Here is a 26,961-nt window from a genome sequence, read left to right on the forward strand (position 1 = left end):
TTTTCGGGTGGGAGGGAGATTCTCCTGCTTACAAGGGCTTTTGTCCCCACAAAAGAAACTGCGAAAGGTCTATATATCTGGCCTTTTGTCAGAGCCAGTTACCGGCAGAAGAGGTAAGAAAACGTGCCTGCTCTCAGCTGACTTGGTGAAGGCCCTGACGGGATGGAAGGCATATGAGCTGCAGTGGGAAGGCTTCCAGCCTCCCCTGGTCTTGAGCCCAGCTTGAGGGTAAAGGCTACACCAGGGGATCCCGTGTGAGAAGTATGCAGTCATGATCACCCTAGAACCTGTCTCCACCCCATCAGAGCCACCAAAGTCTGCTCTGCACTTGATAAGAAAGAAGGTCAAGGAGGGGTTGGAGCCCAGGTCACAGGTGGTTTGCGATTTGGCTTATGTCAATTCTAGGCCTGGGTTAGAGACTTTCTGATAATGAAGAGGAGCACAGGTTCCGAAGGTAGACAGATTTAAGTAGGAATACTGGCTTTAGAACATATTAATTGCAGTACCTCAAATAGGTTACTCAGCCCCTGTGTGTGTGTGTGTGTTTAAATATTTTATTCGTTTATTTGACAGAGATCACAAGCAGGCAGAAAGAGGGGGAAGCAGGCTCCCTGCTGAGCAGAGAGCCCGATGCGGGACTCGATTCCAGGACCCTGAGATCATGACCTGAGCTGAAGGCAGAGGCTTTAATCCACGGAGCCACCCAGGTGCCCCAGCCCCTCTGTGTTTTAACACCCTGCAGAGTTGGCACAAAGATTTTAAGTGAGATTTATTTGGCATGTGGAATCAAGACTGTCAGTAAAGGGGCAATAAATAGTAACAGTGATCATTGGATGCTGACTCTTGGGGAGATGCTGGCTCCCTCCAAATGGATTAGGCAAGCTCTTCTTGCTCCTAAACTTCATCTACTAATCTCATAAGCGCCCCCGCTTCTTCACCAACCCCTTATTTTCTCCCATTTTGGCTTTGGGGCTGACGCATGCGCTCTCGGGCTTCTTTGCTGCGGTTTTGCTTCCCTCGCCCATCTTGAATCCCGCGACCCTTCCGGTTTGGGCCCCGCCCCCGCCCGTAGGGCCCCGCCTCACGCCCGTAGGGCTCCTCCTCCCGAAGCAGTTCCGGTTCGGACTCCAGCGGCTGCGGGAGAGGCAGAAGACTAGCCGAAGCGATGCCTGCGCGCAGCCGCCACCGCCCCCGCCTCCACTCCAGCTCACCGCCCCGGGCTCCGCCTCCGCCGCTCGAGGCGCTTCACTCCGGCGAGGCCCGGAGGGCCCGGGACTCCGACGGCGATTCGGACGCCGACTCGGAGGTGGGTCAGGGGATCCCGACTCGCACCGCGGAGGTGAGCGGAAGCAATGCCTGAGGAGAGGGGAGTTTGGGGGGCGCCCGCCGCGGAGGATGAGTTGGGAGTCAGGGGCGGAGCCGGGCTGCCGAGAACTGGGGTCCGGAGGGGCCACAGGAGTCGGTTGAGGGACCCGGGAGGGTCTGCTCTAAAATCGAATCTGTGGGAAATGGAGGCTGTTGAGCCGAGGGCCTTGAGGGGGTTGACAATGGCTGGAGACTGAGGAGCGAGGGTAGTGGAAGACCTGAGGGAGGGGTGGCTTTGAAGAGGCAAAGGCTTGGAGGGTTTTGGAAGCCGAGTAGTGGGGGAAGCCGATTCAAGGGGTCCCGCGGGAATGCGGGGCCGGAGGAAGGGATGCTCTGGGATTTGGCGTTGGGGGCGAGGGATCGGGAGCCACCAGGTGGGTTATTACAGCCTGGCGAGGTAGACGGGACGGGGTTGTGACAGACGAGGTAGCTGACCTCAGGGTGGGTGGGTTGGCTTGCTAATCAGAAGGATTTAGGTTTGATTGGAAGAGGGAGGGGCTGTCGGATAGGAAGTTGTCTGACCTGAAGGGCCAGAAAAAGAGAAATGGGGTCAGGAAAGAAAAGGAGCCCTTGGGGATCTAATTCAAGGCTTTGGCATTTTCACAGGTGTCTTTGAAAGCGCCGAAGATCACTAGGGTAATACGCTTGGATTGTGGGGCTTTCTCGTTTGTGGACAGTGGATCCTTTTAAGAATCTGGGGCGGTGTTGAACACTGATTTGCCGGAACGGCTGGGGGGGAAGTAGTAAAAAGGAAGTGATGTTCGGAAAAGATAGTGAAAGGAGTGATTCTGACAATAAAGATACCGTTTGGGTTTCTTCTAACAGTAGTGGTGTGGGTTTTTCTTTTCTTTTCTTTTGTTTTCTTAAAGTTTAAGAAAAGATTTAATACGCTACTTTTAAATTAAAAAAAATCAAAAGAATTTGGACACTTAGGGTTTACAGATACTCCGTATTGACTGGTTACACTTTGCCAACTAGAGTTGACACATTTACTACAGGGTAAAAATATGGTCAGTGCAGGTGTCTGGGTTAAAAGAGTTTATAAAACTACAGTTAACCCTTGAACAACAGGGGTTTAGAAGCATGCAGTCGTAATCCCTTTTAACTTTTAACTCTTCAGAAACTTAGCTTAATAGCCTGTTGACCAGGAGCCTTACTGATAACATAAATAGTTAACACAGTTTATATGTTATGTGTATTATGTTTTATATTCTTATAATCAAGTAACCTAGAGCAAAGATGATGTTAAGAAAATCATATGGAAGAGAAAATAAGTTTACAGGACTGTACTGCATTTATTGAAAAAAAAAATGCATACAAGTGGACCCATACAATTCAAACCCTGGTGTTCAAGAGTCAGCTGTCTATGTGAAATCACCACAGTCCAGGTGTACCAGCTCTTTCATTCATAACTCCAGGATTGGGGTCTCTTGAAAATTGGAGGGGTACTTCTGACAAATTTGCAGGACCAATATTAATGCAACTTTGCATATATTGTGTGAATAATATTTTAAATAGAGATCTAGAAAAATAAGAATAGAGGATGCTGTAGTAGGCAGTAAACAGAACTGGGATAGGTGGGTACATAGATACTTTTTATTTTTTTTTAAGATTTTATTTATTTATTTGACAGAGAGATCACAAGTGGGGTGGGGAGGATGTGGGGGGTGGGTGGGAAGCAGGCTTCCTGCTGAGCAGAGAGCCAGATGTGGGGCACCATCCCAGGACCCTGAGATCATGACCTGAGCCAAAAGCATAGACTTAACCCACTGAGCCACCCAGGCGCCCCTACATAGATAGTTTTTGTGGAAGACGTAGTACCAAAACAGTAATTGTGCCAGAAAAATGATGATTGCAATACTTATATTCACTGTAGTAGAAAAAAAGTTAATTTCCTTTTGTAATTGTTAAATTATAACATGGCTTCAGGAAGTCTTTAACTTTAGCTGTGTTTTATAAGATTACTTTTACAACTTTTTATTTGGTTATACATTTTGCAAATTTGTTGGCCATTTCAAAACAAACTTTTAATCAAGTGTTTCTTCTCTAAATGGGTATTTACTGTTTAATCTTCATGCAGGGAAAATGTACTGATTGCAAAAACTTTCAAATATTAGTTAATGTGTATAGACTGTGTCATATATTCAGATGCTCAGGGGACTGGTAATTATTTCTTAGATAAATAAATTCTCTTTTCATTAACTGTTGTCGAAAGATTAACTCCCTTTTCTTCAACTTAATACAAATGATCTTTAGCTGGAAGTTACATAATATTACTATTGTTTATGTTTCTGCTTAAGGACACCAGACTGAGATTCTCTAAAGACTATGTCTTCATACTTAGCTCTAAATAAAAGTCAGCCAGAACGTGAGTGGCTCAGTTGGTTAAGCAACTACCTTCGCCTCAGGTCATGATCCTGGAGTCCCGGGATCGAATCCTGCATCGCATAGGGCTCCCTGCTTAGTGGGGAGTCTGCTTCTGCTTCTGCCTCCGACCCTCCCCCCTCTAATGCTCTCTCTGTTTCTCTCATTCTCTCTCAAATAAACAAATAAATTAAATAAAAGCAATTAAAAATTTATGGAGTTGAACTGAAATAGAACTCTCTATTAAGGTTACATCTTAATATTACTATGAAATTAAACAAACCATTAAATGGAGTTGTGCAATTAATAGATTAGCATGCCTAATAGTTATTTTTGTTTCCCTTTGACAGTTCTCACACTTAGTTGTAAAAAAAAATTCAGTTTCATGCTTGAGCAGTTTCCCTAGACAAGGAGAAGCCGTCATGACCACAATGGCAGAACGTGCAGATATACTTAGATAAATCAGTTTTTATTTCAGTAGTACTTTCCATTCTGTAAAGACTTTAATTCACAGTGCACAGCTACTTGTAAACATTCTTTTTTGTTAACCATCAAATTTTCATTGCTTTTTCAAAACTTTGCCATCGCTGATTTAGAGACATTTTTATGGCTTTTTTTGAGAATTGAAATTTGAACATTGTTTTTGAGAAGTTCTTCTATCACTGATGTTCTAATGAATATTCTTTTTTTGTCTTATAAAAATGACCATGTTAATTAGATATTCTTTGAAAGTTCTTACCTACAGCCCTAATGTAATATATGATGTTAATAGTAATTCTTACTTTAGGTCTTACTGTCCTCTTAGCTTTGAGAAATCCAGAAGTTAACAAAAATCGGAGAGCGTGAACCAGACTCGCTTGGAGATCAATTCAGTGTTTACATGATGCCTCTGTCACTGGTTCATAATTTGTCGTTTGAGTATGGGGTATGGATTTGTGACAGGCTTGTTGTGTCCATGTTCCTCCCCCCATATACACAGCACCATCATCACTGAATCTTAAGCCTGACCCCTAATAGCTGACTCTAGACTTCATGTCTCTCTGTTGAAATAGTCTGTTACTTTACTGCACACTGGGTCCTCCCAGTGATAAAATCACTTCAGTATGGAATGTTACATGAATCTCTCTTGGCTCTTGCTTAGGATAGTTGAAACTGGGAAAGCTTGGTTACAATAGTTTAATCGCAGTGTTTCACCATAGAATGGTTTTTATCATATGTACCTCAAAGGCGTGTTTTGAAGTCAGTGACCTATATTTATATTTGTCTCAAATTTATATTGTGGGTTTAATTAAGCATTTGAATTGTGGCAGTGTCAAGAGAGGCAGTAATATATCTATTATCTTGACCCTTTGCTCTCTTAAAATTCTTGACAGGTAGGACATTCTAGTAGGAGATAAGAAATGAGAACCATGAATTCTACTAATTTCAGGTCTTCTTATAAGTGAAACTGTATCACTGAGTTATTGAAAATGCCTGCAAATTGGTTTTAGTTTGGAACTTTGAGACTAAATTGATGTCAGTTTCATCAGTACAATTGTCATAAAACTAAAGTTGCCAAAACCATACATTAAATTTGGGTTCAAGTCCAATATATTTTTGCAATATTATAATAGATTTTGAAACCTTGAGCTAGTTTCTAATTTTCCATTATGCTGATTTGATTTGGAGGTGTAGCATATTTAAAAATAAAGATTTTACTAATAAATATCTCAGACCACTAGCCTTTCTAAATACCATTTTTAAAATTTTTTAAAGATTTTATTTATTTATTTATTTACTTTTTAAATTTTTATTTTATTTTATTATGTTATGTTAGTCACCATACAGACATCACTAGTTTATTTATTTATTTATTTATTTATTTATTTATTTTACAGAGAGAGAGAGAGAGATCACAAGTAGGCAGAGAGGTAGGCAGAGAAAGGGAGGAGGAGGCTACCTGGTGAGCAGAGAGCCCGATGTGGGGCCCGATCCCTGGACCCTGGGATCCTGACCTGAGCTGAAGGTGGAGGCTTAACCCACTGAGCCACCCAGGTGCCCCTCTAAATATAATTTTAGTGATTAGAATAAGAGTTAGAATTTTATATGCTTCTTTGCTGGTGTATTTCTTTATACTGACATGCAGCCAGATCAAGAACCCATCATCACGTTTACTACTAAATTTTCATCGTTGCGTAAAAACTTTTATTGTAACTGAGGATTTAAACTGGACAGTGTTACCTGTTAGATTCTTACTCGCTGAGCTGTGACGTTCTGGATGTGTTATAGAATTTGGTGCAACCTGCTAGTGGAAGTCTTAGTCTAAAGGCAAGTTGGAACCAGAAAAAGTTTGTGTTCTTTGGTATATATGACAACTTTTTTTTTTTTTTTAATAGTATCTAAGAGTGCATGGCCGAGGCAGCAAAAAATACGTGAGAACTGAAGTACAGGATTTCTTCAAATGTGCTGCCCTAAACTCTACTGCTTTACAGTGGAACATAATAAAAGAGTAGAGAATCACTGCTAGAGTTTCAAAAATTGATGGTAGAAATTGGTTCTAGGTCTTTGTAATCATCTTGTAATTATAGAAGATTTCATAGATGTTTTGGAAACAATGCTCTGTGCTTATTAAGAAAAGTAAACTATTTTTTGATAAATATAAAGAAAATAATAGTTTTGTGTTTAACAGAAAGATTTTAATTTAGAATTAAAAAAAATAAAAATGAGATTAGAAAAAAAAGCTGCATAGTCCTAAATACTAACAAACTGCAGAGCTAAATGCCCAAAGTAAACTTCATCCTTCTATGTTATAATTTAGGCTTTCTACTTTCATAAAAATTAATTTTATGCTCTGGTTTATGGATCTGTAGACTGGTATGATTTGTCTCTATTGTGTGCACAATAATTAAGCTTTATTAGGTAAATTTAGACTTTATCTTAGTGTAAGTTGAACTATAATGTATAGTTGCCTAAAGGGGAATATATTAACATTAACTTCATATAATTTTGGAAAATTTCTTCCCCTTTATTTCTCTTGAGATACAGATATTATTTTTTAGGTTTTATACATCACTAAAAAATTACACTGTAGGGGTGCCTGGGTGGCTCATTCGGTTAAGCATCTGACTTCATGATCTCTGGTTCCTGGGATCGGCCCCACATTGGGCTCCACACTCACATTGAGGAGGCTGCTTGTCCCTCTGCCCCTTCCCAGACTTGTGCTCTCTACCCCACAAAAAATAAAATCTTTAAAAAAATTTAAAAAATACATAAAAATTTTATTGTGTATGTAATCAGTAATAACTTTCAAAAACAGCACATTTTGTATTTATGAATCAAGTTTCATCCATTGTTCTAAATTCCTTTAGGGGCATTTTAATGTATGACTTTTAAAGACAAGTATGGTTTTTAACGAAGACAGTTGCTTCAAACTATACTCTAGTATTTTAGGATATACATGATCAAGTGAAACTGCAAGGAAAATACAGCATATTTAAATCACTGTCAGTATATGAACCTAGACATTGGTTTTGTAAGACACACAGAAAATAAAGTTTTCATTTTGCTGATATATCCTTTGTGGTTTTTTTTTTTAGATTTATTTAATTTAGAGCAGTTGTGTGTTTACAGAGGGGCAGAGGCAATGGGAGAGAGAAAATCTCAAGCAGACTCTTCACTGAGCACTGAGTGCAGGAGGGACTTGATCCCATGGCCCTGAGATCTGAGCTGAAATTAAGAGTTGGACACTTAGGGCGCCTGGGTGGCTCAGTGGGTTAAGCCGCTGCCTTCGGCTCAGGTCATGATCTCAGGGTCCTGGGATCGAGTCCCGCATCGGGCTCTCTGCTCAGCAGGGAGCCTGCTTCCTCCTCTCTCTCTGCCTGCCTCTCTGCCTACTTGTGATCTGTCTCTGTCAAATAAATAAATAAAAATCTTTAAAAAAAAAAAGAGTTGGACACTTAACCAGCTGAGCCACCTGGGTGCCCCTGTTGATGTATGATTTGTATTCTAAAGATTGCATAATGATAAACTAGAAACCCTTTTGGTCTTTTATGTGTTTGCATAATTAAAACCAGCAGGATGGTTGGTGTCTTTCCAGTTACTAGAACCTGTCACTTTAGGAAATTTTCCCAGTTTCTTCCCAGATTGTTAAAGTATAGAGTACTTTTTTAAGATTTTATTTATTTATTTTTTTAAAGATTTTATTTGTCAGAGAGCGCATAAATGGGGGAGCTGCAGACAGAAGGAGAAGCACGCCCCCCTGCTGAGCAAGAAGCCTGATGTGGGCCTTGATCCCAGGATCCCAGGATCATGACCTATGCCAAAGGCAGAGAACCTGATGTAGTACTCAATCCCAGGAACCTAGGATCATGATGTAAGCCAAAGGCAGACGCTTAACTGACTGAGCCACCCAGGCATCTCTAAGATTTTATTTTTAAGTAATCTTTACACCCAGTGTGGGGCTCGAACCTGCAACCCCAAGATCAAGAGTCACATGCTCTACTGACTGAACCAGCCAGGCACCCCTTGAAGTACTTTTACATACCAACAATAATTGCATCAACCTGTAACATATTTTTTTAAAGGTTGGTATGTTCTTGTTGAAATATTTTTATTAAGTTAAACTTGTTCTTAAATAAGTCTTTATATGAGGAACTGCTGTTGAGTTGAATTCTACTCTGATTAACTGAAATCACTATTGTTATGTTATTTAACTACACAGTTGTTTCCCTAAAAGGTAATCCACCTTGAGCAAAACTTTTATAAGACTTTACAGTTGTTTTCAAATACTCAAAATTATTTCATAATAACCCAAAGCTTTCGAGAGTTGAGTGGTTTGATTATTAATTATAGATGACTATCCTAATGATTTAATTTCAGGCCTGGGGCAACGCTAGCAGAAGGGAGTTGATGAGGATGGCAGTACCACCTTACATTTACTGAGAAGTTTGTATTTGCTAATAAGCATTATTACAAGTGCATTACATGTATTATTCCATGTAATCTTAACAAGGCTATGGAGTAAGAACTAGTATTCTCTTCATTTTGCAGATTAAAAATACTGAGGCCCAAGAAGATTAAGTAACTAATGCAAGGTCACATAGCTGTGAGTGGTAAATCCACGATTTGAACCTAGGCGGTTTGATTCCAGAGCCAGCATTCTTAAATGCTATGCTTTCTGGGTTTTATATCAAATTCTGTTGTAGAATAGCTGTCTGAAATTAAACTTTCAAGTCTTTGTTTCTTCAGCTGTCAGTTGAAGAATTACACTAGATCTTTCAGATCACAGTTCTACCATTTTAATTCTGTCATCCTGATTTATAAAACATACGTTTAGTATTTCTAATTAGTTTCTGTTTGTAATCTCTTGGTCTCAAAGTATAAAGGTTAAGTCATTTTCTAAAGTCACACTGTTAATGGGCGATCAAACTGGGTCTATAATCAGATGTTCTTTTGGACTTCTTGGTCTTGTTAGTTGGCTCACTGTTTTTTTTTTTTTTTTGCCTTTATTTAGTGTGTATATGCATACAAGGGTTAATAGTTGAATTTAGTTGGTTTTTAAATTTTCTGTTCATATCTATTTGTGTGGTGTGCTTTAAACAATGAGAAGTAATACTGTTTTTGTGGTTTTTTTTAAAGATTTTATTTATGTATTTGAGAGAGTAAGAGAGAGAGTGTATTAGTGGGGGTTGGGGGGCGAGCAAAGGGGGAGGGACAGGAAGAAGCAGACTCCTAGCTGAGCAGGGAGCCCAATGCAGGGCTCCATCCCAGGACTCCAGGATCATGACACATGCAGAAGGCAGATGCCCAGCTGACCAAGCCACCCAAGTACCCCCTTGTCATTTTCTCAAGATTCTTTTGCATCCTTACCCCCCTCCCCCCAAAAAGAGTCTTTTCCCTTTGGTTATCAAGTATTACATGCTCATTGTATAAAATTTAGGAATTTTAGAAATACTTAAGGTAGAGAGTGAAAGAGTTCACTGGAGGAGTAACTATTAATAGTTTGACATTTTACTTATTTAAAGATATATACCTAGGCTACATGTGCTATTTTTTAAGACATTTTGCTCCTTTAGTTTTATTAAGTTTAATTTTAAAATAATTAGGTTCATAGGAAATTGTGTAGATAGTACTCAGAGATCCCACTTATCAAGTTGCCTCACTAGTTATATCTTACATAGTTATAGTATAGTATCAAGATCAGGAAATTGACATTGGTTCAGAATGTGTCCATAGTTTGTGTCATTTTATCATGAGTAGATTTGTTTAACCATTGCACCAGTCATGATATAGAAGGGTGCGTGGCTGGTTCAGTTGGAAGAGCATGTGACTCTTGATCTCCGGGTTCTGAGTTTGAGTCCCACCTCAGGTGTAGAGATTACTTAAATAAATAAATTTAAAAACTTAAAAAGCCTAAAAAATTTTTTTTAAAACGTGTAGAGTTATTCTATCACTCTAAGGATCTCCCTTGGGTTAACCTCTACACTCTAGATACATACTCTTTCTAACTTTTGGCAACCTCTAATCTGTTCTCTGCCTGTATAATTTTATCCTTTGAGAATATTATAAAGGGAATCATACCTTATGTGACAATTTGAGATTGACTTTGTTCATTTAGCACAATGTCCTTGAGACCCACTGATTATGTGTATCCATAGTTTATTAATTTTTATTGCCGAGTAATATTCTATGGTGTGGATGTACCACAGTTTCACATATTGTGAGATATTTTGATTTTATACACATTTCAGCTATGACAGTAGTGAAGGTAGGGACATTTGTATACAGGTTTTTGTGTGAACCTTAGCTTTCATTTCTCAGATGAATGCCCAGGAGTAGGAGTATAGTTGCTAGGCTATATGGGAAGTCTATGCTGGTATTTTTTTTTTCTTTTTTTTTAAGATTTTATTTATTTATTTGAGAGACACAGTGAGAGATGGAACACAGCAGTGGGAGAGGGAGAAGCAGATTCCAGGACCATGGGGTCATGACTGAGCCGCAGTCAGACGCTTAACGACTAAGCCACCCAAGTGCTCCCAGTCTATCCTGTTTTTAAAGAAATTGCCAAACTATCATCCAGCATGGCTGTACAATTTTGCTTTCCCCCAGCAGTATGTGAGAGGTCCAGTTTCTCTGCATCCTTGGTAGCATTCCGTATTGGCACAGTTTTTTCAGCTGTTCAACAGGTATGTAGTGAAACCTCACCATGGTCTTAATTTGCATTTCCCTAGCAGCTTCTGATGCTGAACATCTTCTCAGGTACTTCCCCCTGCCATTCATATATCCTCTTTCATTTTTTAAAAAATATTTATTTATCTGTCAGCTCGAGAGAGAGCATGCACATGCGAGCGCACACAAGCAAGGGAAGGCAGGGAGAGGGAGAAGTAGGCTCCGCACTGAGCAGGGAGCTTAATGGGGAACTTGATCCCAGGACCCTGAGATCATGACCTGAGCCAAAGGCAGACTCTTAACTAACTGAGCCTCCCAGGCGTCCCTCATGTACCCACTTTGATGACAAGCCTATTTATGTCTTTTGCCCATTTTTTTCTTTGGATTTTTGTGTTTTTTACTGTTGAATTTTGGGAGTTTTTTATATGTTCTAGATATGGGTCCCTTCTCAGGTATGTGGTTTATCCAGGGAGTAATAGGGAAAAGTATATCTACTTTGTCTTCCCACAAGCAGAAGTCCACATATGCTGTTTTTAAAAATGTATTTGTCAGAAAGAGTGCAATCACTGCCATTTTTTCATCTCCTATAATATTTCCTTCACCTCTTGCCTCTGTTTCTTAGAAGCTGTTTCCTTCAGTCAGTCTGTTAAATACCTTAAGCTAGCTGCAGTCCTCACAGTCTTACACTTTTCTGACAATTAGTCTCTTTAAAGCACACTCATTATGTCATCCTCTTGTTCAAAAATCTCTAGTGGCTCCCTGATGTCTATAGAATATCCTGAACTTGACAGTTAAAGGTTTCCATGATCTAGCCCCAATTTATATTTTCTTTTCTTTTTTTTTTTTTTTTAAAGATTTTATTTATTTGTTTGACAGAGAGAGTGTGCAAGTAGGGGCAGTGGCGGGCAGAAGGAGAAGGAGAAGCAGGCTTCCTCCAGGCTGCCTGCAGAGGAGGGGAAGTCTGGTGTGGGACTCGATCCCAGGACTCCAGGATCATGACCTGAGCTGAAGGCAGTTTCTTAACCAGCTGAGCCACCCAAAAGCCCCCAGTTTGTATTTTAAACCTGCTATCCCAGTATTCCCTTATGTCTTGTGAACTATTAATGGTTCTCCCTCGTTTTCTATTTTCATAGCCTTGCTCATGCAGTTTGCCTCAACTAGTGTACTTTTATTTCTCCATCTCTATCCACAGTTTCATGTCTCAAAGGCTCAGCTCAGATGTCACTTCCAAGAACTCTTTTGATCTCACCAACTGGAAATAACTTCCCTTTCCCAACTCCCTTAATTAACTTTCCAATTTTTTAAACATGTTTCATAAGTTACTGCTTTGTTAGTGTTTTATGGCTTAAGTGAGCTAATGTAGATAAAGAACAACAGCTGTAATTCATTTTACCTTTTTTTAAAAAATAACTTTCTTTAATATCCCTTTCTAGATTAAAATCATTGAGGGCAGGTTCTGTTTCAGATTCATCTAAGTAAGTGCCATTTACCTAGGGTAATACCCTTCAAATGGAGTGTGCACAATAAATATTTAATAGGCGAACAAACATAACATGAGGGCATTTTAATACTGTCTCTATCCCCAATGCCTTAGTACCTGCCATCTGCATATAGCAGACAGTAAATGTTTCAGACTGAACAATGCAAAATTTGTGATTCAGAAAGCTTCCATCAAAAAAAGAAAAAAAGCTTTCATCATGAGGCATCTCATTTATGTAATCTTTATGTAATGTAACTGAAAACCTTTGACAAATTCCTCTGCTGATAACTAGAAAATATTTAATATTTATGAGATTCAATCCCTACAGAAGTACAAGAGCCTTCAGCTTATGTGAGATGGTGTGGTATAGTGAGTAAGAACATGGACTTTGAAATGAGATTGCCTGGATTGAAAACTTGCGGTAGTCGCTAGTGCACATTTATCTTGGCAAGTTATTTAATCCATCTCCTTCAGTTATGTCATCTGTAAAATGAGAAAGATAATAATACCTGCTTTATATGGTTGTGAGAATTATTTGATCATACAAGTAAAAACACTTAGAACATTTCCTGGCACTTTGTAAATGTTTTAAGATTTTAGCTAATCTAATTATTGCCTCTTGTTTTCCCGAAAAATGCATTGAGCACAGGTCAGAATTTAAAATGTGTGATTTAGGATAAAGATACAGAGATTGCTTAAAAATAAAGTCTTAAAAAAAATAAATAAAAGATAAAACAGGTCCAGTCAGGCAGAGTTCCCAAAGCAACTAAGCAAAGATCAAGCAGGAATTATTATTGCTATTATTATCATTGTTGTTATTATTATTAAATGAAATCACATGTGAAATAACCCTGCAAAGTGTCTGACCTGTAATAGATGTTCATAAATGTTAGTTTCCTTCTATTAGCTTGCTCTTTCCCTCCTCATTTTACAGATAAGATATTTAGATGCCACATAGTTTAGACTGTTTTAAGTCTCCTAAAGTGTTAATATAACTGAAATTAAGCTCCAAGAATTTTGACAGCCAATTCACTGTTCTTCACCATATCATGCTGCTTTTCCTTAAAGCTAAAGGATAGGTTGGAAATAAAGCTATTAAATCCTACCAGGGACTTAAAGATTTTAAAATATTTATTACATATTTTTTTTAACATTCTTACTATGTTTTGAAGACTTATTTATTACCTTATTCTTATAATTATCAGAAATATATAAATTGGATGCCTGAGTGGCTCAGTGGGTTAAGCCTCTGCCTTTGGCTCAGGTCATGATCTCAGGGGCCTGGGACTGAGCCTTGCTTCGGGCTCTCTGCTCAACAGGAAGCCTGCTTCCCCCTCTCTCTCTGCCTGCCTCTCTGCCTGTTTGTGATCTCTGTCTCCGTCTGTCAAATAAATAAATAAAATCTTAAATATATATATATATATATATATAAATTGTGGATAAATTTGATCATTTATTTAAAAATATTAAAAATTTTCAGGTCATCTGGATGGCTCAGTGGTTAAGCATCTGACTCTTGGTTTTGGCTCAGGTAATAATCTTATGGGTTATGAGATCAAGCTCTGGGAGCTCCCTGCTCAGCGAGGAGTCTGCTTAAAGATTCTTTCCCTCTGCTGCTCCTTCATTGGCTTTTTTGGGCTCTCTTCCTCAAATAAATAAATCTTTTAAAAAATAATAAAAATTATGTTTTCTGGATATTAGGTTTTGGTATTATAAACAGACTCTAAAGAATTATTTTTAATGTAAAACAAATGCAGTTTTTCTAATACATATCAGCAGTCAACCCTAGGGTATGATTAACTTCTTTACTGGCAGTTCTGTGTATGTGTTTAACTGTTTTATTCAGTTGTATCATGTAGATTTTAATATCAGACAGCTACTCAACACAAAATCAGCATATATAATGGATGAAATAAGATGTCTCTGAAGGGACGTGGAAGATTAAATGTTAGCCAAGACAGAAATAGAAGAACAAGTAGAATTAGATTGGATGGTCCAATATAGTACTTCAGAATCACTTGGGGAATCATTGGGGAGCTTTTAAAAAATGCAGATGTCAAGGATCTGTCCCCTCAGAGATTTTGATCCGGTTGTTCTAGGGTGGGACATGGGCAGTGAAACAGGCATGTTTTTAAAGTTCAGATTACTCTAATGTGTAGTCAGGTTGAAAGAGCCATTGTATATAGGGTTTATCTCTTGGTAGTTAGACATTATTGTATAATTTAAAACATGCTTCAATAAAGGGAAAATGTAAATCTATTTAAGAATATACTTTTTTTAAAGATCTTATTTTTAAGCAATGTCTACACCCATCATGGGGCTCCAACACAATTCTGAGATCAAGAGTCACGAGCTCCTGCTGACTGAGCCAGGCAGGTGCCCCAAGAGTACACTCTTAAGAATGAAATAATAGTGTAAAGGCAGGGGTTTTTGTTTTGTTTTTAATAATTCTCTTTGGAGGGGCATTAGGGCATTGAGTTATTTTGATTGCTACTTTATTTTCTCACATTTATTTGTTTTTTGTTTTTTTTTTTTTAAAGATTTTATTTATTTACTTGACAGAGAGAGATGACAAGCAGGCAGAGAGGCAGGCAGAGAGAGAGGAGGAAGCAGACTCCCTGCTGAGCAGAGAGCCCGATGCGGGGCTCGATCCCAGGACCCTGAGATCATGACCTGAGCCGAAGGCAGCAGTTTAACCCACTGAGCCACCCAGGTGCCCCATCACATTTATTTGTTTTTAATGATTTTATTTATTTGGGGGAGAGAGAGAGAGAGAGAGCATGAGCAGGGGGAGGGGCAGAAGGAGAGGAAGAAGCAGGCTCCCTGCTGATCCAAGGACCCCAGGATCATTACCCTAGCTGAAGGCAGATTCTTAACTGACTGAGCCACCCAAGCACCACTGTTTTTTCACATTTATTTAATAATGTTTAGGAACCTATTATGTGCTAATCATACAGGCCTTTGTAATGGTGTTAATAATCCCTACTATCTTCTCTAAAAATAAAATTAAAATAGCTTTGCAAATAAAAATGAATTATGCTGCCCTGCTGCCCTAAGTGCTAGATACTTTCTTCCTTTTTCTCCCCCTTTCTAAGTTTGTAGTGTGCTATTTGTCTACTTTATTCCACCCCCACCCCCAATGGCAGCCTGGTACACCTGGGTCCACAGCCCCCTCATTTTCTCTGTGCTTCTGTGAGACCTACAGCTGGCTGGAAGCCAAGGGGCACCTGTCTACTTTCTTATTCTTGATTGAATTGAGCCCACTTAATAGATGAAATGGCCAGATCAGGGCCTTTGCTGTATTTATATTATTAAAGGAACATTGTACTGCTTAGTCTTTTTCCACTGGCACAGTGTGCTTGTTTGAGGAAGAAAATAAGTCATACAGCTTATTGAAATAAAACATGTCATTAATTCCAAAGATAATGGAAGAGTATATGCATTTGCTGAAAAGAGCATATGAAACCATATCCTGCTTAATTAATTTCCCAGGAAATTAAAGGAAATAGCATAAATTTATTTGCCTTACCTAGAATTGAGCAAAAATGTGGAACTTACAAGAGAGCTTGAAGCCTTTAACCTTGGGTACTTCACTTGCTTTGAGGGATGATAACTTGGAAGACTGAAGGGCCCATAGTGGTGCATTCAGTCAGCCTTCAGTTGCAAGAGATAGAAAATACTCCAGACTCCGGGCTGGGCTGCTAGGAATGACTTCTGTAACAAGATTTGAACTGGTGTGCCAAAAGCACTACCTTTGTCACAGTCAGCAAAGGTATTAGAATTGGGAGGCCAGAGTGGAACTGTTAGTTTTAGGAACATACCATTTCAACAACAAAAACAACTTGATTCAAAAATGGGCAAAGGGGGTGCCTGGGTGGTTCAGGGGGTTAAAGCCTCTGCCTTTGGCTCAGGTCATGATCTCAGGGTCCTGGGATGGAGCCCTGCATCCGGTTCTCTGCTCAACAGGGAGCCTGCTTCCCTTCCTCTCTCTCTCTCTCTGCCTGCTTCTCTGCTTACCTGTGATCTCTGTCTGTTAAATAAATAAATAAAATATATTTTTTTTAATGGGCAAAGGACATGTATAGACATTTCTCTAAAGAAGATATACAGATTAAGCACATAAAAAAATGCTCAACATCACCAATCATTATGGAAATCGGATAAAAAACCACAGTGAGGGATGCCTGGGTGGCACAGTTGGTTCATCGACTGCCTTCCGCTCAGGTCATAATCCCAGCGTGGTGGGATCGAGTCCCACATCAGGGGTCTTGCTTGGCAGGGAGCCTGCTTCTCCCTCTACCTGCCACTCTGCCTGTGCTCTCTCTCTCTCTCTCTCTATCTATCTCACAAATAAATAAGATCTTTCAAAGAAACAAACAAACCACAATGAGCTATCACTTTACATCCATTAGGATGATTATTGTTAAAAAAGAAACAAAATAGCAAGTGTTGGCAAGACTATAGAAGAACTAGAACACCCGTACATTGCTGGTGGAAATGTAAAATGGTACAGCTGTTTTGCAGAATGTTGCGGTGATTTCCTGAAAAAAGTAAGCAGAATTACTAAATGGCCCAGCAATTCTGCCTCTGGGTATATACCCAAAAGAAGTGAAAATAGGACTTTAACAGATATTTGTACACCCACTTTTATAGGAGCGTTACTCAGTATAGCCGAAAGTTGAAAGCAACCCATGTCTGTTGATGGATGAGTGGATCAACAAAATGTGATATATGCATAACAATGAAATACTATTCAGCCTTCAAAAAGGAAGGAAATTCTGTCACGTTACAACATGGGTAAACCTCAGAGACATTATGCTAAGGAAAATAAGCCAGATACAAAAAGACAAATGTTGTATGATTCCACTTACCTGAGCTACCTAGTATAACCTAATCTGTAGAAACAGAAAGTAGACTGACTGGTGGTTGTTGCAGGGTGAGGGAAGAGGGGATGGTGGGAGTTATTGTTTAATGAACACAAAGGTTTCTTTTAGTATGATGAAAAGTTCTGGAAGTGGATGGTGATGGTGGTTGCACTTGATGTGAATGAACTCAATACCACTGAACTGTCTACTTAAAAATGGTTAAAATCATAAGTTTTATGTATAATTTAACAAACACACAAACAAAACAGCATACCATCGTATCTATGATCCAGGTGTTAGAAAGCCAATCACAACTGCAACTGCTTCCTTGCACTCAACAGTTAGTGACTAAAAGCTGGAGAATTATGTGTGTGTGTGTGCGCATGCACGCACACACACAACACATTTACGTAGTCTGTCTTGTGAATAGCCAAAACTTCAGGGAAATGGCTCCTACTTCACTTTCTGTTTTCTGTATCAGAAGCACATCAGAGCTTCTGCTTGGCTGAACTTAATTCACATTTAGAATCCCAGTTGCAAGAGATCCTGGGGAGTAATTCTTAGCTTTTCAAACTCTGTAGTAGCAGAAAACAACTAGAGGGAGATTAGAAAAGATAGTGCCAAGTACATATTTGTCGTGGATATTGAGTCACTGGTGATTCACAGAATATAATGCTCTAAAAGGAGCATTGGTTAAGTCGTTTTCAGTGGTGGCCAGATTGTCCTGCAGCTGCTGGTACAAAGGTAGGGTGGAGCACAACAAATGGTATCAACAAGGAGGAGTAGGGAAAGAGTTTATTGATATTCATTATCTCCTTTTGCTGTTCTGGACTGGTTATACACAGTTTGTCAGAACTAACATGCAGTATTTGCCATTTGAATATAGGAGAACACAACTGAGTTTATTATTGTGGAGAGATTTGGGCCACTCTAATGGGATGCCTTAAAGGCTCATTAATTAAAGAATAGTTATGCTACTATTAAGAAATAGCAGATTTAAAGTTCTTATGATTAGCTTTTCTCATTTTCTTAAGTATGGAGATAAGGTCATCATAGGAAATGTACTGAGCTCTTTTACTCTCAGGCTGGTGAAATCTCCAGTATGAACTAAATTTGGAGAGAAAAAAAACATAAATAAACATAACATAAACATAAAGAAACATAAATAAAAGAGGTGGGGTGCTGAAAAGTGCATTTTTTTATAGTTTTCAAAAAAATTTCTAACCAGAGTCCACCCATAAGATAAGATATCTTTTTTTCTACTTTATGAAGAACAATCAGCTCTTTTTGTTTATCTATTATCTAGGACTTGAAACTGTTTGACTAATGCTTATTGATAGTGAGATTCTGCAGGAGTGGACTATTTATTCTCAGTGCCTTGATAGGAAAGTACTTCGATAATTAATTTCTTAATAGCTCATGATTTCAGAATAAACTTTAAAATTTTATCTCAAACTGGAATGTTTCCTTTATACATACTACTTAACATTTTGGATAAGTATGAGCTTTGCGTGCAGTGCTTTTAAATGTGAATCAAGCTTTAACGATATTAGTATGTAGACACCAGATTTTTTTTTTAACACCAGATTTTTTGATACAGTTACTCCACTCCTAGAAATCTTTCTTTTTATTATTATTTTTTTAAGATTTTATTTTATTTATTTGACAGAGAGAGATGCAACAAGAGAGGGAACACAGGCAGGGAGAGTGGAAGAAGGGGAAGGGGGCTTCCCACTGAGCAGGGAGCCCAATGTGGGGCTTGATCCCAGGACCCTGGGATCATGACCTGAGCCAAAGGCATATGCTTAATGTCTGAGCCAACCAGGCGCCCCTGCACTGCTAGAAATCTTATGTCAGACTCTGCAGTACTATTTGTAACAGTAATAAAATTGTGAACAATCGCCAAAAATGTCTATTGTATAGCCATAGAATAGAATGTCCTTTTCAAAAGATAATTTAATAATATTAGGTTGGATTCTTGTAATAATGTTAAGTAAAATGAGACAGATTATCTGTGGTATGATTTCTCTTTACAGAAAATTCTGTGTGAAAGAGGTATATAACAAATTACAAACAATAGTTCTCAAAGGTAATTTTAAAATTTTATTTTAAATGTTCTTCAGTGACTATATTGGTTTTATGTATTTTCTCTTTTTATTATAGAAATATATTGCTATAAAAGATTTAAACAGTGCAGAAATTTGCAGACTAAAAACCATAAAAGTCCTTCAGTCTCCTGCCTAGACAAATAAGGTCCAGTTTATCAGCTTCTTCTTTTATGGATTTTGCTTTTAGTACCATAGCTAAGAAACCTTGACCTAACCTAAGATCAGAAGGACTTTCTCATATGTTTTCTTCTAGATGTTTTCTAGTTTTAGAGTTTATAGATCTGTGATCCATTTGGAGTTAATTTTTGCATGTGGTGAGAGATATGGATTGATTGTTTTTGCATATGGATATCCATTTTTTTCCAATACTATTTGATGAAGGCTGTTCTTCATTAAATTGCCTTTGCACATTTGTAGAAAATCAGTTATCTGTGTAAGTCTGTTTCCAGATTTCCCATTCTGTTCCTTTTGTTTATCTTTATGCCACTACCACTTTGTCTTGATTTAATGTAGTATGATAGACGGAATTCTAAAATGACCTTTAATGACTGTTGTATAATAATGGAAGGGACCTGTAAATATGATGGGCTATCAGTGCTGTAATTAGATTATGTTATATGGTGTAGTTGACTGAGAAACAGATTATTCTTGGTGGACCCGACTTAATCAGGCAAGCCCTACAGAAGGAATGTGCTTTTTCTGGAGAGATTCCAGGCACAAGGGGAATTCAGTACAGGAGAAGCTGCTGGTTTTTAAAACGAGAAGAGGCCACATTGCAAGAAATACAGGTGCCACTAAGTTTATGGTAATTTACTACATAGCAGTAGAAAATAATTATTGTACGATAATGAAATTAGCTGATTTTGGTGGGATTTTTGTTTTTGTTTTTGGTTTTTGGTTTTGGTTTTAGATTCATTTATTTGAGAGAGATAGAGAACCTGTGCATGCATCTGCACAGAAAGAGGGGCGGGGGGGGGGAGAGAGAATCTCAAGCAGATTGCCCACTGAGCACAAAGCTGACTTGGGGCTCAATCTCATGACCTTGCGATCATGACTTGAAATCAAGAGTCAGGCAGTTAATAAGACTGATCCACCCAGATGCCCCCAATTTTTTTCTTTTTTCAAAGCTGTTTTGCGTTATTCTGGATCTTCTGCATTTCCAAATGAGCTTTTGTGAAATCAGTTTATGAATATCTACAAAAATGCCGGGATTTTTATTGGAATTGCATTGACTCTATAGATCAAATTAAAGAAGAATTGACATCTTGTCGGGCTCTCTGCTTGGCGGGGAGCCTGCTTCCCTCCTTCTCTCTCTCTCTCTTCTCACTGTTTATTTAGATCTTTAATTTCTCTTAGTAATGTTTTATAGGTTTTAGTGTACACATCTTTCCCATGTTTGGCCACATTTATCTTGAATATTTGACAGTTTTTGATGCTATTATAAATGGTATTTTATAAATTTCAGTTTTTGATTTGTTTTAAAGATTTTATTTATTTATCAGGGGGGGGGGGAGAGAGCGAGCATAGGCAGACAGAATGGCAGGCAGAGGCAGAGGGAGAAGCAGGCTCCCTGCCGAGCAAGGAGCCCGACGTGGGACTCGATCCCAGGACGCTGAGATCATGACCTGAGCCGAAGGCAGCTGCTTAACCAACTGAGCCACCCAGGCATCCCCAGTTTTTGATTTTTTATTACCAGTATATAGAAATACAGTTGATTTTTGTATGTTGATTTTATGTGCGGCAATCTTGCTAAACTAACTTACTAGTTTGAGTCAGTTTTTTTGTGTATGTGTGAATTCCATTGAATTTCCTACATAAATAATCATATTGTTTGTAAATTCTGCAAATTGTGAATTTTATTTCTTACTTTCTAATCTGTATGGCTTTTGTTTCTTTTTCTTGCCTTGTTCTACTGAGCAGAATGTCCATTGCTTTATAGTAATGGTAAGGGTGGATAGTCTTGCCTGGTGAGTGACAGTAGAGGAAAGCAGTCTTTCATCATCAAGTACAATGTTAGCTATAGGTTTTTCAAAGGTGCCCTTTATCAAGTTGATGAAGCTTCTCTCTATTTTTAGTTTGGTGAGAGGTTTTTATTTTTTTTTAAGATTTTATTTATTTATTTGACACAGAGAAAGAGATCACAAGAAGGCAGAGAGACAAACAGAAAGAGAGGGGGACATAGGCTCCCTGGTGAGCAGAGAGCCCAATGCGGGGCTTGATCCCAGGACCCTGAGATCATGACCTAACTTAAGCAGAGGCTTAACCCACTGAGCCACCCAGGTGCTCCTTGATGAGCGTTTTTATCAGGAATGAATATTGGATTTTGTCAAATGCTTTTTTAGTGTCTTTTTTTTTTTTTTTAAAGACTTTATTTTTAAGTCCTCTCTGCCCCCAGTGTGGAGCTCTAACCATGACCATGAGATCCAGAGTCACATGTTCTTTCGACTGAGCCAGCTGGGCACCCCAACTTTTTAAGTGTCTTTTGAGATAACCTTGTGGTTTCCCTGTTTTAGCTTACTTATATGTGAATTATTTCAATTTTCAAGTGTTAAATTAACTTTGCATTCCTGGGATAAATACCACTTGGTTATGATGTATTAGTTCTTCTTTAAATATTGTTGGATTTGATTGCAGAACATTTGTTTTAAATTTTTGCATCTGTGTTTTTAAAGAATTATCAGGCTATAGTTTTATTTTCTTGGGCTGTTGCCTGATTTTGGTATCAGGGTGATACTGGCCTCATGGAATGAATTCAGAAATATTCTCTCCTTGGGGCACTTGGGTGACTCAGTCAGTTAAAAATCTGACTCTTGATTTTGGCTTATGTCATGATCTCAGGGTGGTAAGATTAATCCCCATGTTAGGATTCTCTTTCCCTCAACCTCTGCCCACTTCCCCTTCCTCAAAGAAAGAAAGGAAGAAAGAAAGAAAGATTGGTTCTCTTCTTTTTTGGAGGAAAGGAAAAAATGATTTTTTCTTGTGTTTCATTTTGAATAATTCCTGTTGTGTGTCTTCAAGTTATTATTCTTCTTACAGATAGGAATCAGCTAGCTGTTAATTCCATCCAGCATATTTTTCTTTTTTAATTTTAATTTATTTATTTGACAGAGAGAGAGAGAGAACGCTAGCAGGGAGAGTGGGAAAGGGAGAAGCAGGCTTCCAGTGGAGCCTGACCTGGGTCTCGATTCCAGGACTCTGGCTGGGATCATGACCTGAGCTGAAGGCAGACGTTCAGTGACTGAGCCACCCATGCACCCAGCATATTTTTCATTACATATATTGTAATTTCATTTTTAGAAGGTTGAATTGAGTGTTCTTTGTGTCCATGTCTCTAACTTTTTGAACATATGTAATAGAATTCTTATAACTTAGTTAATTTCTTTGCTAATTCTATTATCTGTATCAGTTTGGGGTCAATTTTGGCTGATTGTTTGCTATTCATTGTAGGTGAATTTTCTTACTTACATGTCTGCTAGTCTTTGATTGGATGCCAGACATTATGGATTTTATCTGTTGGGTACTGAATACTTTTGTACTCCTAATAATATTCTTGAGTTTTATTGTGGGAGATAGTTAAATTACTGGAAAACAATTTGATCCTTTTGGATCTTGCCTTTAAGATTTGTTTGGCTGGACCAGAGGCACATTCATTCTAATGCAGGGTTTCTCAATATCAACACTATAATATTTTGGATCAGTTTATTTTTTGTAGTGAAGGGCTATATTGTGCTTTGTAAAATGTTTAACATCCCTAGCCTTTACCTTTTAGGTGCCCTCCCCCACCCCCCAGTCATGACAACCAAAAATGTTTCCAGAAATTGCCAAATGTGGGGAGGAGTGGCTAATAGCTCCCAGTTGAATAACTACTGCTTTAGGATTAATTTTGTCTCAATATTATGGCAAGATCTTCCTGTTTGCTTTACCCAATGCCCCATGGATTCTGAGTTTTTTGTGTTTTTTGTTTTTGGTCTAGCTGTTTGGGGTAGGCACTTTTATTGGTCTTGTGTATATACTGTATGTTGTTCCTCCTAATCATTCTGGGTGGTTCTTTTTTCTCTACTGTTTTGTTTCCTCATGTATATGTGATGATCAGTATTCAACTACATATTTAAGGGCAAGTCTGCAGATCTCCGAGGTCTGTTTTAGTCTTTTTGGGTTACTATAACAAAATGACTGTAGACTGAGTGTCTTAAACAAAACACAGTTCTGGAGGTTGAGAAGTCCAAGATCAAAGCGTAGAAGATTTGGTGTCTGATGAGGGCCTGCCTCCTGCTTCATAATCAGTCATCTTCTACCTTTGTCTTTAGATGATGGAAGGGGTGATGAACTCTCTGAGATATCTCTTATAAGGGAACTCATCCCATTTATGGGGGTTCTGCCTCATGACCTAATCATCTAATTGTGGGCTAGGATTTTAATATATGAATTTTGGGGAGACACAAATATTCAGTCCATAACAAGTTCTCTCTGTGCACCTTTCTCCTCTCCAGTATTCTGTTTCATGAACACTAGCCACCTAGATCTACCCAGACTGTCAGCTCCATCTCCTCAGCTCAGCAAGTCTGCCAGGCCTCACGCATTTGGGTCCTGTGCCACATATCACTTGGAAACTCTCAAGGCAGTAAGCTGGGGCAGTAGGGCTCACTTTGTTTTTCATCTCTCAGGGAACTTTTGATCTAATGCCCAGTGTCTTGAAGCTAGATTTTCACCCCCATATATTTTGTCTATTATTTGGTTGTTTGAGGTAGGAGAGTAAATTGGTCCCTCTTAATTATATCTTGGTCAGAAACAGAGTCTCTTTAACTGATAATTTATTCATATTAATTATGATTAAAGTTGAGAGTGTTCTGGGGTGCCTGGGTGGCTCAGTTGGTTAAGCGTCTGGCTCTTGATTTTGGCTCAGGTCACAATCTCAGGGTCTTGAGATAGAGTCCTGCATCAGGCTCTACACTGGCCTGGCACTTGCTTGGGATTCTCTCTTTCCCGCTCCCTCTGCCCCTCCCCCTCAAAAAAAAAAAAAGATGAAAATGGTCTTAAAAACTTATTAATCTAATTTCTTCATTTTTTGGATTTGTATGAAACTTACAGCTGCCATATGTTTGTTCAAAGTCTCCTGTTTCATGTAGTTTCTATGGCACAACATAAATATTAAATTGGCCCTAAAGCCTTTTGTCATCTTTTTAATATACCTCTTTAGAGCAGGTTTCACAGTGTTAGCTAAATATGGGTCTCCAACTATATGTAGTAGCATACAATTAAAGGACATGTCCTGACTTGATGAAGCACATTAGTGGAGTGTGTCATGTTTTTAGGGCATTGCCAGAGCAGGCTCAAAGACTTCCAGAAGGCTTCCTTGTGTAACTCATATTTTCTAATAGCTAAAACACCAGTTTCAAAGCCTATTAGCCTGATTGAGGGTATAGAGAACTGGTGATATAAGACGGGAAAAAAAGCTATGAGAGAGAAGATCATTTTGAGCAATGTATGAGACAAAACCATACTGAAGGATCATGCTACAAGGATGGGAGTGACTTGGAACCCATTGGTGGTAAGCTGTTTAAGAAAGGAGGAAGCCAGCAGAATAGAAAATAAAATGACAGAAGAAATCTGGCCTTTTTGTGTGTGGGATGAGCTTCCCAAATGTGCTACATTGTAACTGCTACAGAGTTTGTAGCATGTGCTTGTTGGATATTCAAAGATGAAGTAATTTATTCAGAGCATATCTTGGAAAAAAGATGCATGTAGTGGGTGGGATGAAACCATCTGGGTATATATATGAACTAAAATAGCAAAATGATATTTTAATGGAATTTTATATACATGTAATAACTTATTCTAAATGATATACATTAATGTGTATAAAATTCAGTGTTAAACTGCATAAAATGTGTAATTCCTTGGCCTTAGGGATGGTGTTGTAGCTAAAAAGAGCTGAGTAAGAGAGAGTTCTTATAGCTCTATAGTATATAAGAATTAGCCTTTTAAAACGTACAGGTACTTAGAGGTGGATGTGCTGTTAATTTCCTAAAACTGAAAAGCCGTTGTGGATTGATAATACGAAAAACTCTGTTTGGAAACAAAATATGATTTAAGGCTTCCAAAAACTAGGATATTGTTTTTTAGGAATTAAGGAATATTTAGTGAGTATTTCTTGCTGGCTGAATATTTCTGATGGTGTAAGTGGTGCTCATGTTGTTAAGTAACATTATGAGTCTTCATGGCAAGAGTTTGTGTGGATAGGGGAAGAATAGGACAGTAGCAGTTTTTACTTTTCTCAGCATAAGTAAGCATAGAAGGTTTTTCATAGCCAAATATGCATGTTATCAGGAAACGATAAACACCAAAATCAAGAATTATTTCATCTGGGAAGGAAAGGAAGGGGATGATACCAGAGAGGGACATTCACTTGTATTGATGTTTTGTTTTTGGCTTTTTAAAACAAACATTTAAAATATAGTTTAACATACATAGAGAAAAGTGTAGACCATAAGTATACAGCTTCTTGAATTTTTACAGAGTGAACATACCTATATACTGATACCCAGATTAAGAAACAGAGCATCTAGGGACGCCTCGGTGGCTCAGTTGGTTAAACCACTGCGTTCGGCTCAGGTCACAATCCTGGAGTCCTGGGATTGAGTCAGGCTCCCAGCTCTGTGGGAAATCTGCTTCTCCCTCTGACCTTCTCCCCTCTCATGCTTTCTCGCACTCCCTCTCAAATAAATAAATCTTAAAAAAAAAAAAAGGAAAGAAAGAAAGAAACAGAGCATCTGTTTAATTGGAATTATTGGAATTATTTTATATTTTTTCAAGCAGGGTAATAGGCACATGGGTATTTCTTGCATCTTTCTTTGCCGTTGTTGTTGTTGTTATGCTTTGAAGTTTGCCTACTGTGTTTTTTAAAGAATCATTTCAGAAGGAAAGAGGATCTTTAGAAATCTGGGAAATGCCAGAAAAACCCACATGCTTTAGTAATTGAGAAAAGTACTTTAGGGAAATAGGTTTTTTTTTTTAATGTAGGTCTTTGTCTCCTGTGTATCTTATAAACCTTATACAGATCCAAGTTACTGAAAGTTTAAAATGGAAAAAGAATATAAAAAGAACTGTATGGATCAAAGTAGTAAAAATTATTAGTACTTTTTGAAACAGTACATTATTGGCCTTCTATAAGCCAACATAAAGTTTGGGTCTTCAAATTTGTGAGTACATCAAAACGACAGTTTTCTTTTAAAAATTTTGTCACTGAAATCTCGGTGGTAGTTTAAGAAGGAAATTGCTTAATCAGTTCTAAAATGGTATATTCAAGGTGTAGAAAGAAGGAACTGAGCTATTAAGATACTTCAGATATTTATATCTCATTTATAGGCTTTATATCTATTGTAGAAATCGTTATTTTTATAGTAGATAGAAATATGTTTAAGGAGTTTCCTAAAACTAGTTATCTATCTGCCTTTGTGTTTTATTTTTTTGTTTTCTCATTTTGGAGAAGTGGGAGATACTTAATCAAACATGAAGATTTCTGAAATTTGGTTTATTTTTATGTATTACATACCTTTCTGTATCTCATTTTATGAAAAGCATTAATACAGGATTTTTCTCAATTATTCTCAACAGTAGGCTTTTTCTAATTAAG

At 38.2% G+C, this 26,961-nt stretch overlaps 1 protein-coding gene across 2 annotated transcripts in view; it reads left to right on the top strand.

Annotated features, from left to right (window-relative positions):
• The first annotated feature begins 1,095 nt into the window (after positions 1–1,095).
• Positions 1,096–26,961, top strand: part of SAMD8 (sterile alpha motif domain containing 8) — a 50,035-nt gene continuing 24,169 nt past the window's right edge. The window contains exon 1 of one of the 2 annotated variants that reach the window (XM_044239878.1): positions 1,096–1,306. In XM_044239878.1, the coding sequence (XP_044095813.1) occupies positions 1,166–1,306 (141 nt within the window). In that variant the 5' untranslated portion in view covers positions 1,096–1,165. Of the gene's footprint in view, positions 1,340–26,961 lie in introns of both variants that reach the window. The other variant, XM_044239877.1, reaches the window with a different exon arrangement.

Source organism: Neovison vison, chromosome 2 (genome assembly GCF_020171115.1).
Source record: "Neovison vison isolate M4711 chromosome 2, ASM_NN_V1, whole genome shotgun sequence".
Taxonomy (NCBI): domain Eukaryota; kingdom Metazoa; phylum Chordata; class Mammalia; order Carnivora; family Mustelidae; genus Neogale; species Neogale vison.